Here is a 17,654-nt window from a genome sequence, read left to right as displayed (position 1 = left end):
ATGGTTAAAAACTCATTTAAGTTTGGAAAAGATAAACCTCCAAATGTTAAGTGTTTCTCTCTGGGTGGTGGGATTATGAATTTCTTACTTACCAGGTTTTAAGTTTTTTACAATGGACTTCTACTGGCTTTTATTTTGGTTATAAAAGTTTTTGTTTTCAAAAATACTTTTTAAAGCAAGTAGATTTTGAGTTCTTATAATAGCATTCTATTCTTTAAAATAGCATTCTGTGCTTTCAGAAAGTGTATTCTATTTTTTCATCCTCATAGCAAAAATAGACAATCCTTAAGAATATGATGCTGTCTTGTAATCTTTAGTACGCTTATGTGTATGTTCTCTTTATCTAATGACAAGGGGAAGTGTGATTGAAAGAAATGACCTATGTTGTAAGACTTTGGAAAACATCTCAAGGTAGGCAAAAATTTGAGGATCCTGATTTTTATCTCAGTGACTAAGAAAATGTATAGTACTGTATTTTTCATTTTATTTTAGTGAGGTATAGTTGACTTACAGTGTTGTATTAATTACTGCTGTACAGCAAAGTGATTCAGATATATATATACACACATTCTTTTTCATATTCTTTTCCATTACGGTTTATCACAGGATATTGAATATAGTTCCCTGTGCTATACAGTAGGACCTCCTTGTTTATCTATTCTATATATAATAGTTTGTATCTGCTAATCTCAAATTCCCAGTCCATCCCTCCCCCATCCCCTCCCCCTTGACAACCACAAGTCTGTTCTCTATGTCTGTGAGTCTGTTTTGTTTCGTAGATAAGTTCATTTGTGTCATATTTTAGATTCTACATATGAGTGATATCATATATTTGTCTTTCTCTTTCTGACTTACTTCACTTAGTATGATAATCTCTAGGTCCATCCATGTTGCTGCAAATGGTGTTCTTTTTTTTCAGATATGGCTGAGTCATATTCCATTGTATATATGTACTATGTCTTCTTTATCCATTCATCTGTCAATGGACATTTAGGTTGTTTCCATGTCTTGGCTATTGTGAATAGTGCTGCTAGGAACATAGGGGTGCATGTATCTTTTTGAATTAGAGTTTGGTCTGGGTATATGCCCAGGAGTGGGATTGCTGGGTCATATGGCAACTCTATTTTTAGTTTTCTTGAGGAACCTCTGTACTGTTCTCCATAGTGGCTGCACCAATCTACATCCCCACCAACAGTGTAGGAAGGTTCCCTTTTCTCTACACCCTCTCCAGCATTTATTTGTAGATTTTAAAATTATGGCCATTTTGACCCATGTGAGGTGGTATTTCATCATAGTTTTCATTTGTAGTTCTCTGATAATTAGTGATGTTGAACATCTTTTCATGTGCCTGTTGGCCATCTGTATGTCTTCTTTGGAGAAATGTCTATTTAGGTCTTCTGCCCATTTTTCAGTTAGGTTGTTTGTTTTTTGTTGTTGAGTTGTATGAGCTGTTTGTATATTTTGGAAATTAATCCCTTTTCAGTCGCATCATTTGTAAATATTTTCTCCTAGTCTGTAGGTTGTCTTTACGTTTTGTTTACAGTTTCCTTTGCTGTATGGTACTGTAGTTCAATTCTAGGAATCACATTTTTCATAATCTAACATCTCTGAATTTAGTATGTATCTTTTAAAAATTAGTTTTGACATTAATTCACATACCATAAAAGTCACCCCTTCAAAGTATAAAACTCAGTTGCTTTTAGCACATTCAGTGTCGTGCAACCATTACTACTGTTACCGCAGGTCCGTGTGCCCGATGCACAGTGAGCGCAAACAAACCAAAGCGTTGGAGTTTGGAGCAGAGAAAGGTTTATTGCAGGGTCAAGCAAGAACGGTGGATCATGCTCAGAAAAACCTGAATTCCCTGATGGTTTTCAGGGACATGTTTTTATAGGCAAAATTTGGGATGAGGGCTGCAGGGTGTGTGACTTTCTTCTGATTGGTTGGTGGTAAGGTAACAGGATGGTGCTCCAGGAACCTTGCACTCAGCCTGAAGTTACCATCCTCCATCTGGCTGGGGCCTTAGTTCCTGCAGAAGTCAAAGATATATTGTTATATCCTTGAGGAGGAACCAGGATCCTGCCCTGTTGCTACACTTTTGTTTCTTGACTGCTTCTCCTTTGTTTCTGCATTCTCTCCCTTTCCTGATTTGCAGCTGTTTGAATCTGCCCTTTGGAACTCAGGGCAGGCTGAATGAAGCCTATTTGCTACAAACTGAAAGCTGTTTCACAACCCTCTTTGGTATATAGCTGGGAGTGAAAATGCTGGCTCATGTGGTAACTGTATATTTTATATTTTGAGGAGTTGTAAACTGCTGCTCCAAAGTGGTTGCACCGTTTTACAGTTCTACCAACAGTGTATGAGGGTTCCAGTTTTTCAACACATTCTCAACACTTGTTACTGTCTTTTTGATTTTAGCTATCACAGTGGGTATAAAGTGGTATTCTGTGGTTTTTAACTTGCATTTCTGTGATGCCTAATGATGTTGGGAATCTTTATGTGCTTATTGGTCATTTGTGTATCTTCTTTGGAAAAGTATTCAAATCTTCTGACCATTTTTTAACTGGGTTACCTGTCCTTTTCTTGATGAGTTATGAGTTCTCCATGTATTCTGGAAACAACTGCCTTATTAGTTATATGATCTCCAAATATCTTCTCCCATTGTATGGGTTGTCTTTTTACCTTTTTTTTTTTTTTTTTACTTTTGAGAGTGTCTTTTGATGCACAAAATATTTTAATTTTGAAGTCCAGTTTATCTTCTCTTATGTTTTTTGATGTTTAAGAAATCACTGACTAATCCAGGGTCACAAAGGTTTTACTCTGTTCTATAGTTTTTGCTCTCTGTCCATTCTGAGTTAATTTTTGTATATTGTGTCAGGTAGGGGTCTAACTTCATTCTTTTGCATGTGGATATCTAGTTATCCCAGCTCCATTTGTTAAATACTCTTCTTTCCCCATTGAATAGTTTGGGCACCCTTGTAAACCCGAGTGCATCCCACAATTGTAACTGGCTATGTTTTTCTATAATAACGCATCTTACAAATCATGGCATCTTAGATTTGTTAAAGTGTTAGAATACTTAATCCTGAAATAAAAGCCTATATAAATGTATATTTTGGGGGGGGATGAAAAATCTATTTCCCTCAATACTAAGACTCCTTAAATATCAATGTGATGAGAAAAAAACTGTCAAATACCTTTTCTTATGAAAGACATACTAGTTTAAGGCTTGGAGGCTTACATATAATGCTATGTTGTTAAAAGTGAATGAAGATTGTCACAAAGGTAGCAATATGACTATAATGGCCATGCAGAAAATCCATTAATTCTACAAGCCAGGTTAAATTCTCCTAGAAGTGAGATTTATTTGACAGTGATGTAATGTCACAAATATAAACACCAATGGAATTTTTCAGATAAAAAAATTGAGGGCTTCCCTGGTGACGCAGTGGTTGAGAGTCCGCCTGCCGATGCAGGGGACACGGGTTCGTGCCCCGGTCCGGGAAGATCCCACATGCCGCGGAGCGGCTGGGCCCGTGAGCCATGGCTGCTGAGCCTGCGCGTCCGGAGCCTGTGCTCAGCAACGGGAGAGGCCACAACAGTGACAGGCCCGCGTACCGCAAAAAAAAAAAAAAAAAATTGTGATTTTTCAGAATCTTGGTTTAAATAGGTATTGTGCAGAATATAAAACAATGATCAGCTCAACTGTCTGAGATCGAATTATAAGTTTGAAAAATGCAAAAGTCAAGTCTACTTTTACATCCTCTTCCTATCTAATGTCCTGATGAAGACAACGACTCACAAACATACTGAGATCCGTTTAATAGTTTCTGAAGATTTTTCCTGTAAAATGGCTTGTATTTCCACAGATATAACAGTGAAGAAATAAACTTTTCAATTTGACATGAAATATAAAAGAAGTTTTACAAATATATCCATAAAATTTAACTGCTCATAACACTATACATGGTAAATATGACCAACCTCTTAGCTTCTAGACTATTTAAAACAGAGAAACAATATGTCATCTCAGCTAAAAAGAAACAACTTCCCTTTCATCGAGTTTATTTTTGTTTAGAAACAGTTAAGTAGAACTGGAAAAATACTTGCTTTTCCTTATCCTCCTCTAGGGATTCTGCATGAGGGTGAAAACTTGAGAGGATATTAGTTTTACTAAGAAGAAATACTGAACCTTCTTCTGTTTTACTGATTCAGTAATGCTTACATTCTTTTGAAAAGATCCTGGAGTTGTCTCATTGGTCTTCGACTGGGTCATAAAGAAATGATGACAGAGCTGTGCTCTCCTTCTAGCATTAAAGGAGGAACTTCATACCCTCAGCCTATGAAGGTTAAACTCTGGGGTTGTAAGAGCTACAGCCAAAAGAACAGCGCTAGATCCAGCTTAAAATCAAGGTTCTGTGGTTTGCCTATTAGAAATTCCACTGTTACAAGGCAGGATTGCATGAAGATAAGTTTTTTAGCCAGCATTGACAATGTTGTGATCATATATCCTTTCATGCAAATCCAAAGAACAGAATGGCTTTAAAAAGAAAAGTTGATCAAAATCATAGAACTGCAGGTAACACTTCTATAATCTATGTGAGACTTAAATTAAGAAAGAGAAAACATGCTCCTTTTTAAACTCTCAAAAAGTGCCCGAATAACAATACTGAGCTCCCAAATGACAGGGGTTTGGATTTTTTTTTTTTTTATGTAAGCAAAAATAAAGCATGGAAGCTTTATGAAGAAAAGAGTTCTCCTCAACTTTGCTAATATAGTAGATGTAATAACTTAAAATAATTTCCCTACTGCTACTGGAAATAAATTCTACTACAATCATGTGTATGCCAATTCCTGGCATATTTCTGCATCCAGATTCATTCGTCTCCTTAAAGGAGCCCATCATTTTTCCAATGGCTTTCTCCTTTCTTTAAACCCTAACCCTGAAAAATTCTATAACCAGTTATGTCACGTGGCTTCCCTGAGGCACAAAGGTACCAAACTCTATAATTAACTATCGAGGAATGATAAATATGCTCTCTATTTATATTAAAAGATTTTAATTCTTTTGGGCTACAGTTAGGGAAAAAACCCCAGAAAGCTTAATACTCTGCAGTGTGAACTGTAGCCCTTCTTGCAAAAAGCGAAACCAAATAAGGGAAATGTTGTGTTGCAGCATGCATGACCTGGCAGCACCGATTAGTAATAATAAAAACAATTCCAGACTAGAAAAATATTCAGAGTTGTATCCCATTCACTCTAAATCTTTTTTTTTTTTTTTTTTTTTTTTTTGTAATAAACTGGCGTAAACAACTGGAAAAAAAACCTATGGGAATACATCATTGGAGCTCTTCTGGAAACCTAGTCACAAAAGGCATTTCAGTCAGGCTGAGATCAGGATAACTGGTCTGCAATTTCCTATGTGTACACCTGGGGAGTGGAATTTGCCCTTGAATGTATGTCAAGCAAGACATAAAAACAGACATAACCTCTGAGAAGTTACCTTTTCTGAACTGTATTACTGTACTCTGAGCTAGAGTCCTTTATTCTCATTTTTTCCAGAGAAAAAAAAAGTCTCATTAACCAAAGTTAGCAGATCTTACTAGCAGTGGCCAAGATGAGCCTGGCTTCCTTCTGCAAATGGGCCACCTTGCTGTGGGGTTCTTTAGACAGGGGACAGGGGACCTCACTTGGAAGTCAAAGGAAAAGGTGTGGTGCTAACAGAGGCGCGGGGGTCACTGTTGCCCCTTCCGAGAGCTTGGAATTTCTACCCAAATTTACTAAAAAGTCAAACTTCTCAGGTTGGAAGATAACTATTTTGGGGTATATGTTGCATGTGGAACTACCAGACCTTGAACTACTATAGTCCTTGAAATAGAAAGTTATATCAGATGGTAACTTTCTGGAAAAAAAAAAGTTTCTGATACGTAAAATCCAGTCTTTCTAGATGCAAGACTATTTATTTACCTTACAAGATGCTTTTTAGGGTTATCAAGACTCCTCAAACCACTTTCAAACCACATCACAAGAAAAGGGACCGTGTGCTTCCTGTATCATTTTGTGGAGCCTAAGGCGGCACAGACTGAAAAGACATATTCCATCAGTAAAAGCTAATCGTGGGAGACTCTGGCTACACCAAAAGGCATTGGATATATTCTGGGCAATTTCATTGTCCTCTTTCATTCTCTGTCTGCAGGTCAAGCAAGCTATACAGAATTGAGTAAGCTATCAATGAGAGCACTGTGGTTGGATTTTCACAGCACTTAAAAATCACCAAAACAAAAACACCTCATAAACAATAATCTCCAGTGAAAAGTAAAGCTATTTGAAAACTGAGAGGATGAAATTTTTATATATTAAGTCAATTGAAGCAGCAGCAATCAAGACTAATAGATCTTATCACGTTAAGGAAAAGGGATTTCAGAATGGGTTAGGACAATTGAAATAGGCAAAATATTTGCTAGTAGGCAAACCATGGAAAAACCAATTCAAACAGGAATGCAGTAGATTAGAACCGTGTATCTTTACAAAGGTTAAAAAAATGCAGCATGAATCTGCAATGGTCAATTTAAGAGGATATTAATTTAAACATACTTGCTCCATGTGGCAGGAATCTATTTCATCCCAGCCAGCTCTGGTAGTCGCATGTCCTAAAGGATCTTTACATCACGGGAACAGTGATACACTGGTACTGAGCACAGAGGATGAACATCCAAGAAGTATTATTCAAAATGAAATGAAACTAACAGAGAGGGCTGGTGGAGCTCATATGAAATTCTGATTTAATTATTCCTCAGTAAACACTCATTTGCTCTCTTGAAATCAGTAATTTCAAATGCTCTCTGCAGATGTACCACTTGGTGTTGTGTATATCTAATGATCACATTTAAATTTAGTCTGATTTGCAAACATTTTCAAAACTTATAGGGCTCTGTAAGCTGCAAGGGAAGGTGACAGATGGCAGAAAGAGGGTGAACAAAACTGACTGTATTGTTGTAATATGTTGCTTTTTAACTTCACGGAATTTTGGCTTTCCTAAGAAAAACTTAGGAAATTCCAACGAGTAGTTTTAAAAAGTAAAATCTTATTTTTAATCACTCAAATTATTCAGTGAGCAAGTAAACTTGATATTATATTACCTGGGCCATGTTTTCTGCTGCAATAATCACTCTCAGTTAATGAATTTTTAAGGGCAGCTACATTTTAATCAACCAAACAGTTTTGGCTATGCACGATGAGAATCAGGGATAGACCATGTCAGACCAAAAATAACAAAAGGCAGACTAAAAAGTTATGGGAAACTCTTTGTTTGAAATGCCAAGGTATTTGATGAATGTGTGTATAAAGTAATTAAATTCCACTGAAGTTTAAAAAAAAAAAAAAGAAAACATGACAACATATGAATATTCCCTCCCCTCAAAAGAAAAATCAGAGAAAAGCCCCAGATTTCAAAACAATCACCTGTGCCTAAGGTCTCCTGTCCCCCAACATCATCTTATAGAGCTGCCCCTTTGGTATCTGGTCAGATTCTAACCTGTATCAAGTATTTCCAGATACGGCATGTCTAACACCTATACCACACAGCACTGGTTTGCAGTTAAGAGCCAACAACTTTTGAGTAAATTTCTTCTACAGTTTTAAAATGGGATTTAAAGTCCTGTCCAAATTTAACAAAGAAAACTTGTTTTAAAAACCCCAAGGTTAAAACGAAAGTATGGCATTTTAAATCCAATTGTTACAAAGATATTATGGTTTAATTAAGCGGACTTCAATGAGGATGCTGCTATTTTGAGCATGCAACACACCACTGTTATCGTCGATGCCTGGCATGTTTCATCACCACGCCCTTCTTTTTTCCCAGCCTCAGGACCCCCCCTCCCCTTAATGAACGGTATTATAAAAAGGTAAAATCTAGAGTTAGTGGCAAAATCTTCACAGTAACTTGTTAATAAAGTCGTCGTCGATGGCTGTAAAGGGCATCAGTCAACTGGACCTTGGAAAATCAATTTGATGCAGTTCTGTTCCCCAAGCAGCTGCGTGGCACAGAAAGGGCAGGCAGCATGAAATGCGTGAGTCCCGTGAGGCAGCGGGATCTGAGACCAATATTTCGCAGACTTCTCTGAGCACACGTGTCCACACGGGGTGAAAGCATGAGTGGGTGGTCCCGCGTCTACATAAAAGGCCGCCTCGCAGCCGAGCCAGAGCGGCACGTAGGGGCCCACAGTCCTGCACATGGGACACTCCCTCTCGTTGGCCTCCGTGTCGCTCCGATGGCCCCAGTTGTGGTAGCCGTGCACGTGGCCACAGCTGAGGTACGCCCAGGGCTGCTTCTCCTCCACCACCTCTTTCCTGTTGATGCTGGGGAAGGCCAAGGTGTTGAGCCCCACGGGGCACTGTGGCCGGGCAGCGTTGATCTCCTGCCGCAGGGCTTCAATGTGCTTCTGGGTTGGGGTGTGAAAGAGGCCATCTGCTGTCCTCCAGAGCAGGGTGGCCCCGCACAGGTCGATGAGGGAGCCGTCCTGCAGGACGTTGGTCTCGCTTTCCACCTACAAGTTTGACAGACATGCCTTTTAAAAGCAAAATTTGACAAACCACGCTAACGTTTTTGTCCTCTTAAAGATCATCTCCGTAGTCAACACAGGGGGGCAGTTTATCCCATGGCCTTCCTGCAAAACAGGACTAGGTGGGTAACTCACCCTCCCTGAGCTTCCCTTTCCTCATCTGAACACTGGATGTAAATCACGTATGTGAAACACACAAAGCCCTGAGCGCGGATACATTTACTTTACGTGTTCAATTAATGTAGTGGTTATTTTAACAAACGTCACAAATCTCCTTAGATTTTTAGTTTTCCTCCTCAAGTCAACAACACAACTCCTCCTTGGTCTCATAAGGGACAGGAGATGTCCAGCCAGTCCATCTGGTGAAGACTCATGCTCATTTAGACCAGAGCCAATCCAGAAGACCCCTAGGGGGGCCCTGCAGTAAATACTATAGTGGTGCCAACGACTCTTGACCTTCGGCTTCACACAATCTATCATCTATCCTGCATTCCTAAGGTCTGGAGTAGAAGCGCTCACTGTGAGCTTTGGAACATCATTTAATCCCAGCTTACCCTTCCCCCTCCCTGTGTCCTCAAGGCTGTTCTCTACATCTGCGTCTTTATTTCTGTCCTGCCCCTAGAGACTGGCTGTGCTATGTACCAAGTGCTCACAAGATTGATTAACAGCTGACAAGCAGCACAGTTAGACATGATCCGCAGGAGCCTGACCCGTCTCCGTGGGCCACCTGTGCTCTGTGGAGGCACTTAGGTGCACTGCCCTCTGGCACGTGCCACGAGTGACCTCTGTCGAGAATTCTCTATCCCGGCTCACCCCACCCCTAGTCTACCCCTGGGCCTGGCAAACTCCCACTCATCGTTCAGGGCTCACGTGGATGGCACTTTGCCTGGAAGTTGTCCTTTAATGACAACAGCGGTCCTTCCCCAAAAAAGTATCCATACTGGTAGTTAGAAAAAGCTAAAATCCCAACAAAATGATAAATCTCAATACTTTACAGGAAAAACACGGTGACTGCTTTTTGAATAGCCTTTAAGTCGCTGAAGCTCTCTCCTCGCCCCACTCCCACCCTGAACACCTCCTAGTCTCCTCGCTTCTCGCTGGGTATCAGGAGCCTCCCTTCTCTTCCCGACCACTGGTAATTCTCGGGAGGTCTCATCTCTGCATAAACTTTGTAAGAAGAAGGACACTGCTGTGGTAATAAGCTGGAGTTTAGGCTATGTTTTTCTTTATGATTATTTTTATTCATTGCTTTTTCTTTATAAATATATTTTATTAAAATATACACAGGGCTTCCCTGGTGGCACAGTGGTTGAGAGTCCACCTGCTGATGCAGGGGACACGGGTTCGTGCCCCGGTCCAGGAGGATCCCACAGGCCGCGGAGCGGCTGGGCCTGTGAGCCATGGCTGCTGAGCCTGTGCTCTGCAACGGGAGAGGCCACAACACTAAGAGGCCCACGTACCACCAAAAAAAAAAAAAAAAAAAAGTATATATATATATACACACACACAGATGCTGTTTTTATCTTATTCATGACTACTAGATTGATTATATCATGGTCAGAGAATATAGTTCATATGATTTCAGTCTTCTGAAATTTATTTTTGAATTTTTATTTTCTGTTGGAGTATAGTTGATTAACAATGTTATGTTAGTTTCAGGTGTATGGCAGAGTGATTCAGTTATACATATATATATTCTTTTTCAAGTTCTTTTCCCATTTAAGTTATTACAGAATATTGAGCAGAGTTCCCTATGCTATACAGTAGGTCCTTGTTGGTTATCTATTTTAAATATAATAGTGTGTATATGTCAATCCCAAACTCCCAATTTTTTCCCTCTCTCTCACCTTTCCCCTTTGGTGACCATAAGTTTGTTTTCTAAGTCTGTGAGTCTGTTTCTGTTTTGGAAATACGTTCGTTTGTATTATTATTATTTTTTAGATTCTTCACATAAGTGATATCATATGATATTTGTCTTTCTCTGACTTACTTCACTCAGTGTGATAATCTCCAGGTCCATCCATGTTGCTGAATAAGGCATTATTTCATTCTTTTTAATGGGTGAGTACTATTCCATTGTATATATGCACCACATCTTCTGTATCCATTCATCTGTCGAAGGACATGAGCTGTTTGTAACTTTTGGGGATTAATCCCTTGTGGGTCGCATTGTTTGCAAATATTTTTTTCCCATTCTGTGGGTTGTCTTATCATTTTGTTTATGGTTTCCTTTGCTGTGCAAAAGCTTTTGAGTTTAATTAGGTCCTGTTTGTTTATTTTTGTTTTTATTTTCATTACTCTAGGAGATGGGTCAAAAAAGATATTGCTGCGATTTATGTCAAAGAGTGTTCTACCTACGTTTTCCTCTAAGAGTTTTATACTATCAGGTCTTACATTTAGGTCTTTAATCCATTTTGAGTTTATTTTTGTGTATGGTGTTAAAGAATGTTCTAATTTCATTATTATACATGCAGCTCTCCAGTTTTCCCAACACCATTTATTGAAGAGACTGTCTTTCCTCCATTGTATAGTTTTGTCTTCTTTGTCATAGATTGACCGTAGGTGCGTGGGATTATTTCTGGGCTTTCTATCCTCTTCCATTGATCTATACTTGTTTTTGTGCCAGTACCACACAGTTCTGAGGACTGTAGCTTTGTAGTATAGTGTGAAGTCAGGAAGCCTGAATCCTTGAGCTCCATTTTTCTTTATCAAGATTGCTTTGGTTTTCGGTGTCTTTTGTGTCTCCATACAATTAAGAATTTTTTGTTCTAATTCTGTGAAAAATGCCATTGGTAATTTGCTAGGGATTGCACTGAATCTGTAGATTGCCTTGGGTAGTATAGTCTTTTTCACAATATTGATTCTTCCAATCCAAGAACACGGTATATTTTTCCATCTGTTTGTGTCATCTTTGTTTTCTTTCATCAGAGTCTTACAGTTTTTTGAGTAAAGGTCTTTTGCTTCCTAGGTAAGTTTATTCCTAGGTATTTTATTTTTTGTTGTGATGGTACATGGGATTGTTTCTGTAATTTCTCTTTCTGATCTTTCATCGTTAGTGTATAGAAATGCAACAGATTTCTGTGTTCTAATTTTGTATCCAGCAACTTCACCAAATTCACTGATGACTTCTAGTAGTTTTCTGGTAGCATCTTTAGGATTTTCCATGTACAGCATCATGTCATTTGCAAACAATGACAGTTTTACTTCTTCTTTTCCAATTTGGATTCCTTCTATTTTTTTTTTCTCTGATTGCCATGGCTATGAGTGCCAAAACTATGTTGAATAAAAGTGGCAAGAGTGGACATCGTGGACATCCCTGTCTTTTTCATGATCTTAGAAGAAATGCTTTCAGCTTTCACCACTAAGTATGTTAGCTGTAGCTTTGTCACATATCACCTTTATTTTGTTGAGGTACGTTCCTTCTGTGCCCACTCTCTAAAGAGGAGTTTTTATCTGAAATGGATGTTGAATTTTATCAAAAGTTTTTTCTGCATATATTGATATCATCATGTGGTTTTTATTCTCCAATTTGTTGATGTGGTGCATCACACTGATTGATTTGCAGATACTGAAAAATCCTTGCACCCCTGGGATAAATCCCACTTGATCATTGTTGTATGATCCTTTAAGCATATTGTTGGAGTGGGTCTGCTAGTATTTTGTTGAGGATTTTTGCATCTAAGTTGATGAGTGATATTGGTCTATAATTTTCTTTCTTTGTGTGTGATATCTTTGTCTGGTTCTGTATCAGGGTGATGGTGGCCTCAGAGAATGACTTTGGGAGTGTTCCTTACTCTGCAATTTTTTGGAATAGTTTCAGAAGGATAGGTGTTAACTCTTCCCTAAATTGTTTTGTAGAATTCATCTGTGAAGCCATCTGGTCCTGGAATTTTGCTTATTGTAATTTCTAAATGACTGATTCAATTTCAGCACTGGTAATTTGGTCTGTTCATATTTTCTATTTCTTCCTGGTTCAGTCTTGGGAGAGTATACCTTTCTAAGAATTTGTCCATTTCTTCTAGGTTGTCCATTTGGTTGGCGTATAGTTGCTTATAGTAGTCTCTTATGATCCTTGTGTTTCTGTGGTGTTAGCTGTAACTTCTCCATTTTCATTTCTAATTTTACTGATTTGGGCCCTCTCCCTTTTTTTCTCGATGAGTTTGTCTAAAAAAGTTTATCGGTTTTGTTTATCTTCTCCAAGAACCAGCTTTTAGTTTCACTGCTCTTTTCTATTGTTTACGTCATCTCTATTTCATTTATTTCTGCTCTGATCTTTATTTCTTTCATTCTACTAACTTTGGGTTTTGTTTGTTTTTCTTTCTCTACTTGCTTTAGGTGTGAGATTCGGTTATTTGAGACTTTTCTTGTTTCCTGAGGCAAGAGTGTATTGCTATGAACTTCCCTCTTAGAACTGCTTTTGCTGCATCCCATAGGTTTTGGGTTGTGGTGCTTTCATTTTCATTTGTCTCCAGGTATTTATTGATTTCTTTAGTGATCCATTGTCTGTTTAGTAGCATATTGTTTAAGCTCCATGTGTTTGTGTGGTTTTTTTTTTACAGGTTTTTTTTTTTTTCTTCTTTTAGATGATTTCTAATCTCATAGTGTCATGGTCAGAAAAGATGCTTGATATGATTTCAATTTTCTTAAATTTACCGAGACTCACTTTGTGGTCCAGCATGTGTCATTCCTGGAGAATGTTCCATGTGCACTTGAAAAGAATGTGTATTCTGCTGCTTTTGGATGGAATGCTCTATAAATATCAATTTAGTCCATCTGGTCTAATGTGTCATTTAAGGCCTGTGTTTCCTTATTGATTTTCTGTCTGGATGATCTGTCCATTGGTGAAAGTGGGGTGTTAAAGTCCCCCACTATTATTGTGTTACTGTCAATTTCTCCTTTTATGGCTATTAGTGTTTGCCTTATATATTGATGTGCTCCTATGTTGGGTGCATGTATATTTACAGGTGTTATATCTTCTTCTTGGATTGATCCCTTGATCATTATGTAGTGTCCTTCTTTGCCTCTTGTAACAGTCTTTATTTTAAAGTCTATTTTATCTGATATGAGTGTTGCCACTATAGCTTTCTTTTGATTTCCATTTGCATGGAATACCTTTTTCCGTTCCCTCACTTTCAGTCTGTATGTGTCCCTAGATTGGAAGTGGTTCTCTTGTAGACAGCATATATACGGGTCTTGTTTTTTGTATCCATTTAGCCAGTCTATGTCTTTTGGTTGAAGCATTTAATCTGTTTATGTTTAAGGTAATTATTGATATGTATGTTCCTACTGCCATTTTGTTAATTGCTTTGGATTTGTTTTTGTAGGTCTTTTTTCTCCCCTTCCTCTTTTGTACTCTTGTGATTTGATGACTAACTTTATTACTGTGTTTGGATTCCTTTTTCTTTTTCATGTATCTATTGTAGATTTTTGGTTTGCGGTTACCATGATGGCAGTCTATAAACAAGAGTGTTTTTAATTTCAAATACAGCTTATATATAAATAAGATTCTTTTAATTTCAAATGCATTTCCAGTGTCCTGCATTTGTACACTTCTCACGATTGCTGGTTTTGATATCATATTTGTGTGTGGAGGACTTCCTACCTTTACCAGTGAGCTTTTCCATTCATAATTTTCTTGTTTCTACTTGTGGCCTTTTATTTTTTTCTGCCTAGAGAAGTTCCTTTAGCATTTGTTGCAAAACTGGTCTGGTGATGCTGAATTCCCTTAGCTTCTGCTTGTCTGTAAATCTGATTTCTCCATTTAATCTTAATGAGAGCTCTGCTGGGTAGAGTATTCTTGGTTGTAGGTTCTTCCCTTTCATTAGTTTAAATATATCATGCCACTCCCTTCTGGCTTGTAGAGCTTCTGCTGAAAAATCAGATGATAACCTTATGGCAAATCCCTTGTATGTTATTTGTTGCTTTTCCCTTGTTGCTTTCAATACTTTGTCTTTAACTTTTGTCAGTTTGATTACTATGTATCTTGGCATGTTCCTCCTTGGCTTTATACTGCCTGGGACTCTCTGCACTTCCTGGACTTGGGTGTCTGTTTCCTTTCCCATGTTAGGGAAGTTTTCAGCTATTATCTCTTCAAATATTTTCCCAGGTCCTTTCTCTCTCTTCTCCATCTGGGACCCTTATAATGTGAATGTTAGTGTGTTTAATTTCATCCCAGAGGCCTCTTAGACTGCCCTCATTTCTTTTCATTCTATTCCATGGCAGTCATTTCCGTCATGTTGTCTTCCAGTTCACTTATCTGTTCTTCTGCCTCATTTATTCTGCTGTTGATTCCGTCTAGTATATTTTTCAGTTCTGTTATTGTATTGCTCACTTCTTTCTGTTTGTTCTTTAGTTTGTCTAGGTCTTTGTTAAACACTTCTTGTATCTTCTCGGTGTGTGCCTCCATTCTTTTTCTGAGATCTTGGATCATCTTTACTATCATTACTCTGAATTCTATTTTGGGTAGATTGCCTATCTCCACTTCATTTAGTTGTTCTTCTTGGGTTTCTTCTTGTTCCTTTGTCTGGGACGTATTCCTCTGGCATCTCATTCTGTGTAATTTTTTTGTAATTGCGGTTTCCATTCTGCAGGCTGCAGGGTTGCAATTCTCCTTCTGCTGTCTGCCTCCTGGTGGATGAGGCTGGCCTAAGAGGCTTGTGCAGACTTCCTGGTGGTAGGGACTGGTTCCTGCCCACTGATGGATGGAGCTGGGTCTTGTACGTCTGGTGGGCAGGGCTGTGTCAGGGGGTGTGTTTAGCACACAGCTGTGTGCTCAGGAAGACTTTCAGCAGCCTGTTTGCTGATGGCTGGGGCTGTGTTCCTGCTCTATTGGTTGTTTGGCCTGAGGCATTACAAGGCTGTTGGGTGGGGCCAGGTCTTGGTGAGAAAATGGTGGCCTCCAGGAGGGCTCACGCTAATGAGTACTCCTCAGGACTACCACTGCCAGTGTCTGTCACTGCAGTGAGCCACAGCCGCCCCTGCCTACACAGGAAATCCTCCAATACCAGCAGGTAGGTCTGGTTCTCTTATGAGGTCACTGCTTTTTCCCCTGGTTCCTGGTGTGCACGAGAACTTGTGTGTGCCCTCCAAGAGTGAAGTTTCTGTTTCCCCCAGTCCTTTGGAAGTCCTGAAATCAAACCTCTTCAAAACCAGATGCTCTGGGGGCTCCTCTTCCCATTTCCAGAACCCCAGGCTGGGGCTCAGAACTTTCACTCCCATGGGAGAACCTCTGCAATGTAATTATTTTCTAGTTTGTGGGTCACCCATATGGTGGGTATGGGATTTGATTTTATCGTTATTGCTCCCCTCCTACCATCCCACTGTGGCTTCTTCTTTGTCTTTGGATGTAGGATATCTTTTTTGGTAGGTTCCAGTGATTTTTTTGTTGATGGTTGTTCAACAGTTAGTTGTGATTGTTCAACAGTTAGTTGTGATTTTTGTGTTTTCATAAGAAGAGGTGAGCTCACATTCATCTTATCTCTGCCCCCGGGCCACGTTGTTAAACAACCTTCCTTTTCCTTCCTGTAGGGCAGTTCTTGGTAAACAACATCTTACAAATTTTCAGTCTGTGGTCTTCTATATTCCACACACTCTTGACTCCCATGTCTAGGACAGGTGTCCCTCTGAGGGACTCCTGTGCCTTTCAGTACTTTCTTTATGACTGTACTTATCACACAATATCCTAATGATTTGAGGTCTTGCCTGTAACCTTTTCCAGACTCCACAATTTGAGGGCAGAGCTCTGGACATCCTGGTCACTGCCAGATTTCCAGTTCCTAGCTCCTGCTTAATCATGGCAACCAATTATGGACTGTTCCTGGGTACAGCACTGCTCCAATCTTACTCGTTCTCACAGTAATCCTAAAGGATATATACTAGCATTATTCCGGTTACCTGGATGTGAGGCCAGGTACAGAGAGGTCAAGTCACTGACTCAAGACTGCAGATCTACTAAGTGGTAGACCAGGACTTGGACCTATGGCCTGACCTCAGAACCACAAATACACAGTGGCTGCTCAAACAGTAGCCTGTTTTCCCTCTTAGCTGTTATTTTTATGTGCTCTTTCTATCTGTGAACAAAATACATGAACCAGAGTAGACAAGAAACTCATCCTGTGATGTGCTGTCCAGGACCCAGTGTATGCTTTCTATCTGCCCAGGGAGGCAATGCTCTGGTGATGGTGAGAGCCAGGTGTGACTCCCCACATGATGGTACTGAGTAGAAGCCAGGAGTTCAGGCTTTAACGCAGGAGGACCTGTGTTTCAATCCCATCTGCTGTTACCTTCTAACTCTGTGACTGGGCATTATTTAACCTCTCTATGCTACACCTTCCTCATCCATAAGATGGGGATAATTCCACTTCTCTGACAAGGCTGATGTGCAGATTAAATGAGCTAATGTCTCTGAAATGTTAATGCAGTGTCTGCACTCAGCAAACATACACCGACTTCTTACTATTGCTGTTATAATGATGCCCTACTTAGGGCAACCTAGCTCAGTTTTGTGATGATCAGAAACACAAAGTTATTTGGAAAAACAGCCTTCACATTCTCTTCCCTATTTACAATCTCTTGCAAAGTGTTTAAACAAAGTTTATTGAATTTGTTTGGCTTTCTTAGAAAATGCTTTTCATATTTACTCAGCCATGATGCTCAAGATTGGGCCTTATCATAAAAGGCAGAAGCTATACCTGCAACTGAATAATGGTGTAAACTAGGAATAAAAATAACAATTCCTGAAAAACAAACATCCAGTAGAGAATAGCAAACCAAGTTAGTAAAATAGTCCCCCACCTTCGTTTTCCATCTTAGGAATATTCGGTTATCATGCTGCTCTCTGAAAAAATGCTAGATCACATCTTGTATTCCCTATATTTTTTCTCTGGTGGTTTGGAAGAAATTATTTGTTCTCTCTTGTTCTAGCTTCTACCTAACAATTAATAAAATTTCCACTCCAGTACTTTTAATTAAGAACCTTTTAGTGCTGTGCCCCATGCTTATGGCAAGATCAGAAACCCAAAGCCTCCTAGTTTTCTTTTTTTAGATCTTTATTGGAGTATAATTGCTTTACAATGTTGTGTTACTTTCTGCTGT

The 17,654-nt window shown here is 39.1% G+C and overlaps 1 protein-coding gene across 2 annotated transcripts in view; it reads right to left on the bottom strand.

Annotated features, from left to right (window-relative positions):
* Positions 1-3,805: 3,805 nt before the first annotated feature.
* The window catches only part of PELI2 (pellino E3 ubiquitin protein ligase family member 2), a 201,966-nt gene continuing 188,117 nt past the window's right edge, over positions 3,806-17,654 (bottom strand). For both annotated transcript variants that reach the window (XM_060294844.2, XM_060294845.1), the window contains one exon: positions 3,806-8,546. In XM_060294844.2, the coding sequence (XP_060150827.1) occupies positions 7,980-8,546 (567 nt within the window). In that variant the 3' untranslated portion in view covers positions 3,806-7,979. The remainder of the gene's footprint in view (positions 8,547-17,654) is intronic.

The sequence above is a fragment of the Globicephala melas genome, chromosome 2 (assembly GCF_963455315.2).
Source record: "Globicephala melas chromosome 2, mGloMel1.2, whole genome shotgun sequence".
Lineage (NCBI taxonomy): Eukaryota > Metazoa > Chordata > Mammalia > Artiodactyla > Delphinidae > Globicephala > Globicephala melas.
The sequence above is the reverse complement of the archived record's forward strand: the minus strand, read 5'-3'. Positions and strand labels throughout refer to the sequence as shown.